Raw genomic sequence first — 13,174 nt, forward strand, 5'->3', positions numbered from 1 at the left:
TTTTATTTACACAACAAGACTATAGCTTATGCTTCCTTTATCTTTGCCCCAGTACCCAGTGGCATTCAATCAATACTGATTCTTAAATGAAATTCATTCGTTTCCTGACTTCCCAACCTTCCTTCTTGTAGATGGTTTTATTTCCTTTTCCTCCTTCACCCCTGCACCCTCCATACTTCTTGACCCCTGAATTCCTGTTCTTTTCCCTCCAGAATAATCAGTCCCATCTCCTTACTCCTTCATCTCTGGGTTCCTCCGGTCCCTGATGGGTCATGGTAGATAATTTCAATCTGAAAATTCCTTGCTGGGAATATTGGAAGGTGTATGTGTGTGTGTGTGTGTGTGTGTGTGTGTGTGTGTGTGTGTGTGTAGAAAGGGTAGAAAGGGAGAAAAACAGAGAAGAGTGGTGATGAATTCAATTTCTGACAGCGTCATATGTCAGTAGGCCATGCCTATACCACTGAGCGTCTCTGCAATGTTGCAGTTTGGAGCTGCCCAAACTGTAAACCAGGTAATTGGCCCAGGTCACCTGTCCCAATTAAGGGAGAGGGAGAAGAGGATGTTTGTTGAAAGAGAGTGGGGATGGGGAGGTAGATAAGATGGCAACCAGTTCTAAGTTCTCTTGTTAATTTCTTCTATTATTCTCCACCAGTCCCTTGGAGAGATAGTCACAGACTCTGAGAGTCTTACCCGCTCTTCTCTGTACATATTTCTTGGGAAGAAAAAAAACGGGAAAGATACGACAACCAAGCAGCCTGAGGAGATGAGCAGGCCTAGCCACCAGGCTCCAATCCACCGTGGATCTCTAGGGCTGAGGTTCACAGCAGCTGGAGAGAAGTAATATTAAATAGTAACAACAATAACAATAACAATGATGGTGATGATGTTCATAATGCTAACTAACATTTATGTAGTGCTTTAAGGTTTATAACGTGCTATACAAGTGGTGACTCGTTTGATCCCCACAACAACCCTGGGAGGTAGGTGCTACAATTATCCCCATTTTACAGATAAGGAAATTGAGGTGAAATGACTTGCCCAGAATCACCCAGCTAAGGGGGAGGGGTCTGAGGCAGGATTCAAATTCAGGTCATCTTGACTCCAAGTACTATACTCTTTCACCTCAGATACTCATGTTTCCTGCCTTATTAGCAAAGAAACCTCTCTCCCAAGGGCTCCTGAATCTCCTTAGTTTAGCCTTTTGGATCCATGAAAGAGAGGAGAGTAACCCTGCTTTCCAGACTAGACAAATGAGGCTGTGAGGGGAGGCAGCAAAGTACAGTGGAAAGAACACATAGTCTGGGGTCAGGGGACTTGAGTTCAAATCCTCCTTCTGGTACTTACTACATCTATGACCTTGAGTGAATCACTAATTCTCCCTAGGCCCACTTCCCACTGTGGTAAAATGAGGGGCTTGGAGTAGATGGTCTTTCAGGCCCTTTCCAGGGGAATCCATGATCCCAGTCTAAGAACAGATCATCACAGATTTAGGCCTGGATGGGACCTTAGGAGTCATCTACCTCAACTCCTTCATTTTATAGATGAGGAGAACAACCCCCAAAAAGGTTGAAGGATTTGCTCCTGGCCACAGGGGTAATAAGTGGCAGAAGCAGGATTTGAATCAAGGTCCTGAGACTTCTGAGTTCAATTCTACTTCTCTTTCTACTGAATCGTACTGTCTGTCAATGGATTTTTCAGAAGGAAGAAAACAAAACTTTATTAAATACCTACTATGTGCAGGCACTGTACTAAGCCCCTTTTCTCCCCAAATATTAACTTATTTGATCCTCACAATAACCCTGGGAGGTAGGTGCAATTGTTATCTTCATTTTCAACTGAGGAAACTGAGGTTAAGTGGCTTGCCCAGGGTCACTATTACTCTCTGAGGCTGGTTTTGAACTCATGTCAACTCATGAACCCGAGGCTCAGTGCTCTACCCACTGTGCCACCTGGAGGCCTGAAACATTGTACAGAAGCATTGTGTATGGGACATAAACCTGTCTCCTTTGCCTGGGCAGGGACCCTGAATTCTTCTCACTCACCACCCATGTCAGGGAAAGTGGTGCTTCATTATCAGACAACTAAATAACTGCCCTTTCCTTCTCTCTTCTCTTCTAAAGAAGGAGCATTTGCAAGGCCCATTAGGGACAATGAGGGTGGCTGAGCCTGGGGTCTCCTTCATGCCAGTTTCCCCAGTCTCAGACTCCAGCTGCCCAAGTCCTGACTGTGTGCACCTCTGTTGGGAATAGACCAGGTGAAGACACCTGAGAGGGAGGAGGGAAGAGAGGAGGGAAGGAGAGAAGAAGGAAAGGAGGGAGGGAAGGAGGAAGAAAAGGAGGAAGAGAGAGAAGAAAAGAAGGAGGGAGGGAGAGAGGGAAAGAAAGGAGGAAGGGAGGGAGAGAGGGAAGGAAAGAAGGAGAGAGGAAGAAGAGAGGGAACGAAAAGAGAGAGGGAGGGAGAAAGGGAAGAAAAGGAGGGAGGAAGAGAGAGAAGGAAAGAAGGAGGGAGGGAGATAGAGGGGGGAAGAAAGAGAAGGAAAGAAGGAGGGAGGGAGAGAGGAAAGGAAAGAAGGAAGGAGAGAAGGAAGGAAAGAAGGAGGTAGGGAGGGAGAGAAGGAAAGAAGGGAGGGTCTCAGAAATCCCACCCATCAGCTGAGCTACAGGGAGCCTCAGTTCTGCTTTCCACAGAGATCAATTCCTTTTCTTGTCAAGCCCAGAGGAGAAATGAGCCTAGGGGCTTTCTGACTAAATGAGGGAAGCACCAGGTAATTGAAGAGGTTGTCTAGACTGGATACTTATCCTCTTCTAAGTCCCAGGAGGGGATCGACTTCTCTCTGTCCAGTAAATTCTGTAATAACTAGGCAAATCAGCCTTGGGATTGACAGCCCCTTTGGGGGGAAAAAATCCATCAGCTCTAAGCAACCTCCACCTAAACTTTGTGGCTGTTCTGTCTGCATTGATGTGGTCTGTTTCAGACTCTCAGAGAGCAGGGGCAGGACTACTTTCCCTGGCTTGAACCACATCATGAATGCTTATTAGTTTACATCCAGATAGAGATTTATGGTTCACAAAGATCATTATATCCATTATCTTATGGCAACGAGGTGGTTCAGCAGATAGAGCGCTGGACCTGGAGTCAGGAAGACCCGAGTTCAAATCTGACCCCAGACACTGCGTAACCCTGGGCAAGTCACTTGCCTCTGTCTACCTCAGTTTCCTCAACAGTAATATGGGGGTAATAATAGCGCCTACCTCCCAGGGTTGTGGGAATTAAATGAGATATTTGTAAAGTACTTTGTAAACCTTTTTTTTTTAATTGTTATTCAGTTGTTTCAGTCATATCTGACTCTTTGTGACCCCATTTGGGGTTTTCTTAGCAAAGATACTGGAGTTGTTCAGCATTTCCTTCTCCAGCTCATTCTACAGATGAGGAAACTGAGACAAACAGTGCTAAGTGATTTGCCCAGGGTCACAAAGGTAGTAATGGTCTGAGGCTGGATTTGAACTCACTAAGATGACTCTTCTTGATTCCAAGACCAGTGCTGTATACACTGTGCCAACTAGCTGCCCCTCGTAAACCTTAAAGTGCTGCATAAATGTTGCCTCTTATGTGACTCTCACAGCAACTCTGTGAGGTAGGTAGTGCAGGTTTTTTATCTTACCCAGTTTATAGCTGAGGAAAGTGAGACTCAGACAGGTGAAGGGATTCACCCAAGGTTGCAGGGCTGTGAAGCACTTAATATACACTACTTAAGGAGGGGGGAGCATGAGAGGTTTGGGGTTGGAATTACCTAGGTAACCACCATAGTCTCCAACATGAGAGGCAGCTCAGTGTTGTGGATAGAGAGGTAGACTTGGAGATAGCAAAAAAGAAAAAGGTTCAAGCATCACATCTCAACCTTGAGACTTTGAAACAGGAAGACCCGAGTTTGCACCCCACTTCAGATACTCGCTAGCTGTGTGACCCTGGGCCACTTAACCTTTCCCAGGCTCAGTTTCCTCATCTGTAAAATGGGAGTAATAATAGCACCTACCTCCAAAGGTTGCTGTAAAGGTCATATAAGATGATTTGTGTGTAGTCATTTCAAATCTTAAAGGGCTATGGAAATATTTAGTAGTACTATTGTTATAGCTTGTGCTGTTTAGAGTTTGGAGGAAGGTGTGACTCAGGTGTAGGCAGGTGTAGTGAAATACTTTACAGATGATTGGTGCTCTCCATACTCACCTGTGTTGACCCTTCCATAATCGACAAAGATCTGTAGCACAACCGACCCCAGCAGGTACCCAAAAGCTGGTCCAAATACAGCAATGGCAAATAAAATTGCTGGAGAAAAGAGAGGAAAGTGTTAAGTCAAGAGTTTCACAGAAGGATCCAATCTGAGGAGTAGAACAGGATGAGAAGAATTTGGCCTTTCCGTCCAAAGGGAAGCAATTAATCAACAATAACAAAAAGAACAAATCATTCCTAATCCCACGGGCTCTCACCTCATCAAGGTCAGCCCCTTACCTTAAGAATGACTACCTCAGCAACATTGCCAACTGGGCATCATTCAGCTTCTGGTGGAAGGGCAGGAATTACTACCCATGAGGATAGCTCTGATTGTCAAGAAACCTTGTCCTTATGTTGAGCTAAAATTTGCCTCCCTAAAATTCCTACCATCTGGCACCAAGCAGAACAAACCTAATCCCAATTCAGATCAATTGGGTGAAAAACACTTGCTTTTGTTATAAAGTCTAAATTTGCAAAAACTAAAATTTTTCTTTGCAAAATTTTTTTTTTCAATTCTCCATTTATCCCTTCATTTTTCTTTGGCTATGGAGACTAGGCCACCCAAGTTATTGATCGTTACTTAACTGGGAGAAGTTGCCAGGGGAAAGTGTGGGATTTCTGTGCATCATTCCTTACTAGCTTCTATACCACACAGACAGATGTACTGTCCATGCTCAGATCTATGGTATACTTTACACTCCTCTCCTGGCCACCCATGAAGCCACTGCCATTGAATCCCAAGAGTAAATGAGACCATAAGAGGCCATGTAGTCTGTTTCCCCTAGTTTCAAGCAGACTCACACCTAAAGCCAGACAAGTGAGGAAATTGTGGTTTCTAAAGGTCTCTAGAACAGCACTGGGCCTGGAGTCAGGAAAGATTCTTTTTCCTGAGTTCAAATCTGGCCTCAGACACTTCCTAGCTGTGTGACCCTGGGCAAGTCACTTAACCCTGTTTGCCTCAGTTTCCTCATCTGTAAAATGAGCTGGAGAAGGAAATGGCAAAGCACTCCAGTATCTTCACCAAGAAAACCCCAAATGGAGTCACAAAGAGTTGGACAAGACTGAAAAATGACTGAACAACAATATTAATTATTAACACAGAGTAAGAAAAATCCATCATTTTTATATAGTGATTTGAGTTTTACAAATGGTTTTCTCATAACAATACGGTGAGGTAGGTAGTCCTAGTATTATTGTCCTTATTTTATGGATGAGGAAACTGAGGCTCTAATAAGTTTATTGACCTCCAGGGCCTCTATTACCAATATCAAACATAACATCTTCTGTTTGGTTTTTAAAACCCTTCATAACTTGGCCCCTTTCTTTTTTCCAAGTCTTCTCATACCTCACATCCCTAGGTCTCTATGATTTCTCCTTGCCACCCCTTGAACATGGCACTCCACCTCCTATCTCTAAGCATTTTTGCTGGCTGTACTCATGCCTGGAACTCTCTGCCACCTCATCTCTTCCTCTTGGTTTCTTTCAAGTTTCAGCTAAAAATGTCATCTTCTACAAGAAGCCTTTCCCAAGCCCACTTAATACTAATTCTTTCCTTCTATTGCTTATCTCCAATTTCTCCTGAATATATCTTATTTATACATAATTGTTTGAATGTTATCTCCTCCATTAGACTGTGAGCTCCTTGAGGTCGGGACTAGCTTTTGCCTTTCTTGGTCCCCAGTACTTAACACAGTGCCTGGCATACAATAGGTACTTAAACAATGCTTGTTGACTTGAATGACTGGACTCAAGCGACCGGTCCCCAGAAATTGTTTCATGTGAAATTAGAATTCAGTTCTCTCAACTCTAAATCTGGTGCTGTATTCACTACCCCACACTGCCTCCTGGTGGAGGGTTGCTGCTGTTGTGTGATTAAACTTGTCTTTCCTAAGGACTAGGGAGCGTATCTTTGGCACCTCACACAATGCTTTGTGCAAAGTAGGTTTTTAATAAATGCTGGATTGGTTTGGAATAGATCATTAGTTTCATTCAACCAACAGGTATATTAAGTACCTATTCCCTGAGGCACTCAAGATACAAGTGCAAAGAGTGATGCAATCCCTACTTGCAAGATGCTTACGTTCTAATGGGCAAGACAAGTATATGTAAAAGTATATGTAGAATAAACACAAAGTTAATAAATTCATGTATTTGTATATTTACACACACAAAGTAAATACAAGGAAGTTTTGGAGGGGGATCAAGAAAGACTTCATGCACAAGATGGCCCTTGGGCTGAATCTTTAAGGAAGAGAAAGACTCCATGAGACAGAGGTAAGAAGAGAGCGCACTCTAGTCATAAGGGACATCTAGCGCAAATATATGAAGATAAGAGATAGAATGCTGTGGGGAATAAAGAGAAGGACAATTTAGCTCCAAACATTGAAGGCACTAAGTCGTTAGGGCTGGGCTCCCATAATTTGTTGTTCTTCAAATGAGAAGGGGGAAAATAATAAAAAGGAACAGTTAGGAAAGTTTTCCCTAAAGCTGTTTATTTTTCTCTGTTCCTTCCCTTGGATGGGCACCATGGTTTCTCATAGAGCAAAATAGAGGACAAGGTCTAACTCGCCCAGGGATTGGCTGCCAGCATGGTGCTGATCCCCAAGTCCAATTCCCATTATACAAACGTAATCATTCTGATGTAATATGAGTAGCTTATGCCAGGGAGAACAGTCATTGTGACATTTTTAAAAGGCCAGGCAGGGAGGCTGTCGATGGGAAATGGAAACCACAAGGATCCCAGTGGGCACAGCCCTGGTGGCAATAGAATAAATCCATGTGTCTGTAATTTGGTGATGACAGTGATCTGGTTAGCATCTGCTCTCCTCAGCAGGGTAGAGTTAGGTGAGCTCCTGGGATAAGTGATCATAGTGGGGAGAGGATGGGGGCTACAGAAAAGAAGGAAGGAGGAAAAGATGAAGGAGGGCCATTTGGTATTTCAGCTAGATATCAGCTATCTGGTAATGTGAGAGTCTTTTTGGTTGTTTTTAGTAGACCTATGATTTCTGCTGGTAAGAAGCTCTATCAATTGCAGCCAACTTATAGTGTTGGGGTATGGTTGGAGCACCAAGAGGTTAGGTGACTAATCCAGGGTCATGCAGTCAGTTTGTGTCAGAGGTAGAACTTGAACCCGGACCTTACTGACTTGAAGGCCAGCTCTAACCTCTATGCCATTTGGTCTTTCCAACATCAGGGTCTTGAAGGCTGTAATGGAACTTGCAGGAAAAGGACATGGATTTCCTCAAAGCTAGACTAGTCCAGGGCTGAAATGTCACAAAATAGCACTGGGACCCTGTCATTGAGGAGTGAGTTTTCTAACTCATGGCCTCCTTCACACCATGGAAAATTGTCAACTTTACAAACATGATGCTGAAAGGAACCTCTCAGGAGGTCCTTAGGTTTATTTTCCTACTTCTAGATAAGCCTAGATCACATAGTTCATAGACCCTTAGAGTTAGAATAGACTTTAGAGATTATTTAGTACAACTCATTTTTTTCGGGTGGGGAAACTGAGGCTTAAGTAGTTTGCTTGAGTTTTTACTAAACTACTGTAGGCAAAGAAGTGTTGCTTTTGGCAAATTACCCAGGATTTCTCATTATCAAGTGCCCAGATGTCAGATGAGCAAGCTTACCTAGCAAATGCCTCATCAAAAGACAAACTGTGAAGGCAATTAAGGGTTTAGCAGGACAACAATTTGAACACCTTCAAATTCTGAGGTCCCTACTATTCTCTTCATGGATGCTACTTACAAATGTATAAAGGTGAGTTATTTGGTTCGGCGAAATCGTCCACATAGGAGATACCAAAAGGTTGAATGGGAACTGTCCCAATGCCGGCCAATAGTTGAGCCACCACCATCATGCCCCACATGCTACTGGTCTCCTTCCTGGGATCCCGAATAGCATTCTGACATTTACTTGGAATAAGATCTGGTTTATTCCTATGGCAGATATCCTGGGATTGGCTGCTGTTTCCTGCAATGAGAACACATCAAATCATCAATATCACCACTGCTAGTCATCCTCAACGTTAGTAGCACCTCCCTCCTCAGAAGTGGTCAACCCTAGGGACGATAAACATATTGGCAAACTGTTAGTCCTTGAAGAAGAGAGATTCTAATGACTGTTTGTTGTCTTTCCCTTGGTCAAAAGAAAGACAATATTCATACCATTAATAAATCATGTTATACATTTTCAGACAAGGTCAATATGGGATTTTTTTTTGCTTGACTAGGCATATTTGTTTCAATGATTTTGTTTTTATTTGGGGAGAGAGAGTACTAGGATGGGAAGGAGACAAAATAAATGCTTGTTAATTGAAAAAATAATAATTTTTTTTAAATGTCATGTACAAATTTCTCTGATAAAGTCCTCATTTTAAAAATATATATAGGGAACTGAGTCAAATTTATAAAAATAAGAGCCATTCTCCAGTTGATAAATGGACAAAGAATACAAACAGGAAGTTTTCAGAAGAAGAAATCAAAGCAATCAACAGTCACATAAAAAAATGCTCTAAATCACTACTGATTAGAAAAATGCAAATCAAAACAACTCTGAGGTACCACCTCACAGATATCAGATTGACTAACATAACAGAAAAGGAAAACTATACAGAAATGCTAAGAGGGATGTGGAAAAATTAGGACACTAATACACTAGTCAGACCATTCTGGAGAACAATTTAGAACTGTGTTCAAACAGCTATAAAACTGTGAACACCCTTTGACTCAGCAATACCTCTACTAGGTCTGTATCCCAAAGAAAATTTTTAAAATAAAGAAAGAGGACCTATTTGTTAAAAAATATATTTATAGCAGCACTTCTTGTGGTAGCAAAGAATTGGGGTATGACTAAACAAGATGCGGTATTTGATTATGATGGAATGCTATTGTGCTATAAGAAATGATGAGCAGGATGGTTTCAGAAAAAATCTGGAAAAACTTATATGAACTGATGCCAAATGAAGTGAATAGAACCAGGAGAACATTGTACACAGTAATAGCAATATTGTATGATGATCAACTGTGAAAGACTTGGTTACTCTGATCAAGGCAATGATCAAAGACAATTCCAAAGGATCCATGATGAAAAATGCTATTCATCTCCAGAGAGAGAACCGATGAACTCTGAATGCAAATTGAAACATACTTTTAAAAAAAATCTTTATTTTTATTGTTTTATTTTGTTTACAATTTCTTTCACAACATGGCTAATATGAAAATATGTTTTGCTTGACCTCATATGCATAATCAAAATCAAATTGCTTGCCTTCTAAAGGAGTGGGGAGGGGTAGGAGGGAGGGAGATAATTTGGAACTCAAAATTTTAAAAATTATTATTTAAATTTTTTTTACATATAATTGGGAAATATCTAATGAAATAAGTAAAAATAATTTTTAAAACTGTCTTATATCTCCAGGAACATAAATCAAGTTATGTAACTACAGGGTTTAGTATAACGTAGAGACCCCACAGATAGATTGACTCATACAAGAAAGATGCTAGGAAACATGTGCGCTGCTGGTCCTCATCTTTGTCTGGCCCAGGAAACTGAAGCTACACACAAAACTGCTCCCAGAAAGTGGGACTGCCTGATGGCCCACAGGTCTTAGGAGCTGTGATGGACAGAGGGAGCTGGAACTTCTTATAGAAAAACCAATCAAACATGAGCAAAACCAGAAGGAGACAGATAGGCAAGACAATGTTGGTACTACCATGTTAAATTTATTGTATGCTTAAAAAAAAGCTGCATGTAACAGAGATTATGGTTTCGTATACAATACTCTTTTTATCTTATTCTTTGTATGTGAACATGTTCATGTTTATCATGTTAATGATTAAAAAACTAAATGCCCACAAGGACTTTCAAAAAAATGCACCAATCCTGAGTAGATGAAATGAAGCTAACTAGAAGAATGGATAGGGAATAAGCATTTATATATTACCCACTATGTGGCAGGCATTGTACTAAACCGTTTTTACAAATATTATCTCATCTGATCCTCCCATCAACCTTTGGAGGTGTTATTGTTGTTCAGTTGTTTTCAGTAGTGTCCCACCCTTTGTGACCCCATTTGGGGTTTTCTCGGCAAAGATACTGGAGTGGTTTGCCTTTTCCTTCTCCAGCTCATTTTACAGATGAGGAAACTGAGGCAAACAGGATTAAGTGACTTGCCCAGAGTCACATAGTTAGTGAGTGTCTAAGGCTGGATTTGAACTCAGGAAGATGAGTTTTCCTGATTCCAGGACTGGTGCTCTGTGCATTATGGCACCACCTAGCTGCCCACCTTTTAAACTAAGCACTGTTATTATGATCATTTTACAGCTGAAGAAACTAAAGGTGACCGAGTTGAGTGCCTTGCCCAACCTAGTAAGTGTCTGAGACTGGATTTGAACTCAGGTCCTCCTACTGTAGGCCTGTTGCTCTAGCTACTGTGCCACCAGCTGCCAAATCTGTAGAATGCCTGTAGAATTAGCAACAATCAGTTGCTATCAGCATATGCCCCTTCCTGTTCCTCTGGGTGAAGGGCTTGATCTAACCACCCTGTATCAAATCACCCTCACAAGGCCTGACAGGTAACGCACACACTATAGAGTACCTGTGTTCAAGGTCCCAGTCTTCCTGATAGAATGAGACCTTCTCAAGGGCAAGGATTCTTTCATATTTTGGCCTTTGTACCCCTAGTAGTCAGGAAAATGGTTGTACTTAATCGATGCTTGTTGACTGATTGACTAGCTCCAGTCAAAGGAGGCACTGGATAAATCAATGTGGGGTTTCCATTAATCCCAGTCTGGGACATGGAAAGAATTCAGGAGCTGGAGTCAGAGGATCTAAATTTGAATCCTGCCTCTTCTACTTATACCTGTAGGATGTTGGGCAAGTCATTTAACATCTCTGGACCTCAGTTCCTTCATCTATAAAATAAGGGTGAGGTCCTTTCCAGCTCTAAATCTATGATCAAACCATTTGGCTTTTCTATCCTGGGTTTGTCGGTTTTGTGGGAGAAGTCATGAGCAGAGCCTGGTGAGAAGGTGACTTCAGCCCATAGGGGAAAGAACCTCTGTCCCTGGTGCAGGGAGGTTTTTTTTTTGTGTGTGTGTGTGTGTGTGTGTGTGTAACACACATATATAGTATGTTATATATAAATATATGTGGTTTTGTGTATATAGGTATATATATACATGCACATATACACACATATTTATATATGTATATATTATGTTATATAATATGTTTGTATGTATACACATGTACACATACAGATATACGCAATATTTTAGATATGTAGATATTATATAATATGCATGTATATATATACACATTTATGTATATATAATGTAATATAGGTGGTACATACACATATACACCTATATATCTATATATAATATAGATACATATATTTTATGTGTGTATATATTATATATGTGTGTATATATACACATATATTTATATATAATATAATACAATAAATATATACAAATGTACACCTATACACAATATATACACAAAATATATACATATGTTTTATGTATGTATATATTATATAATATGTGTATATATACACATACATGTACATATTTATATATAATTCAAGTGATATATACACATATGCACCTATACACAATATATACACATATCTTTTATGTATGTATATATTATATATGTGTGTGTATATACACACATACGTACATACACATATTTTATATATGTATATCTAATATTATGTAATATATAATACCTTGACTAGGACCATCATTAACACAAAAAAACACATGGAGTACTTTAAGATTTAAAAATGACTTTCTTCATAGAGTCTTGGGAGACAGGGTTCATTATGTCCAGTTTTCATAGGTGAGGCAACTGGGTCCCAAAGAAATGACTTGCCCAGGGTCACAAAGCTAAGAGTCAAAACGGGGTGCTCCATATTCAGGGAAAAATTCAGGGAAAAAAACAGATTGCTGTTCTCCCCTCCAAATTCTTAAGGAAAAAGGTTAGTGTTAAGTACAGGCAAGCTTCCTGGGATTTCTTTTCCCTAGTTCCATCAGACCAGCTGTCACAGGAGAAAGCAAAGCAAGGTGATCAAGGCAGAGGAAGCGGCCGAACATTTGCATCTTTCAGGCGTGGCCTTAAGGTGTGTCCATAAGACCTTACAGGGCCCTTGGAATGTTAGCCCTACGAGAGGCCTTAGATGTCATCTCAGACAACTTTCACTTAACAGATGAAGAAACTGAGGCTGCATTCTAATAAATTTCAGATGAGGACCTTTTCTGTGTAGTCTCTTACAGTAACTATGTAGCCTGGAGGCTCCTTCTGACAGCTGACAGGAGTCTGGCTTGAAAGAAGAGAGCTGTATCAGCCCCTCTGTTTTTAATTTGATCCCATCTTGAACAATCAGCATTGTTGATGGTACTCCTCTGGGCTGTGGTCTTTTAGGAGCTTTTGTTTCCATTTCCTTCCCTTTTAAAAAAATGTTTTTCTTCATTGCAATGGAAACAACTGACATACCATTTCTTGTTTCATAAGGTGACCCACTAAAATCTAATTCAATTCTGTTCAATTTAATTCACATTTATAAGGTCTCCCAAAGGGGAAAGGAAGCATGATAAAATGGGAAGAGCAAACAATTTAGAAACAGAGGATTGAGGTTTAAATCCCGGCTTGTCCACTTGTAGAAAGGTCTTATTATCTCTGTGACTTTGGGTAAATCATTTTATTGCTCTTAATTTTGTCATCTGTAAAATGGGAAGGATGGGCAACCTGACCCTTTTCCAGTTTCTAAATCTTAGGATCCCAAGAAGCTCCATGTTCCTGAATCTCTTTAGCACTGATTAAACCCCTTCTATGGACAAAGTACTGTGCTAGCCACTGTAGAGGATAAAACGCTGGCCTGCCTTCCAGCATC

The 13,174-nt window shown here is 40.8% G+C and overlaps 1 protein-coding gene across 2 annotated transcripts in view; it reads right to left on the reverse strand.

Moving 5' to 3' along the window:
• The window catches only part of SLCO2A1 (solute carrier organic anion transporter family member 2A1), a 149,377-nt gene that overhangs the window by 38,954 nt on the left and 97,249 nt on the right, over positions 1-13,174 (reverse strand). For both annotated transcript variants that reach the window (XR_003567602.1, XM_027845179.1), the window contains exons 4-6: positions 8,020-8,244; positions 4,225-4,323; positions 691-827 (exon numbers count right to left, since the gene is read on the reverse strand). Coding sequence is in view for 1 of the 2 variants with exons in the window: in XM_027845179.1 (XP_027700980.1) it covers positions 691-827; positions 4,225-4,323; positions 8,020-8,244 (461 nt within the window). In the remaining variant the exon portion in view is untranslated. The remainder of the gene's footprint in view (positions 1-690; positions 828-4,224; positions 4,324-8,019; positions 8,245-13,174) is intronic.

Source organism: Vombatus ursinus, unplaced genomic scaffold, assembly GCF_900497805.2.
Source record: "Vombatus ursinus unplaced genomic scaffold, bare-nosed wombat genome assembly UNPS02014959.1, whole genome shotgun sequence".
Lineage (NCBI taxonomy): Eukaryota > Metazoa > Chordata > Mammalia > Diprotodontia > Vombatidae > Vombatus > Vombatus ursinus.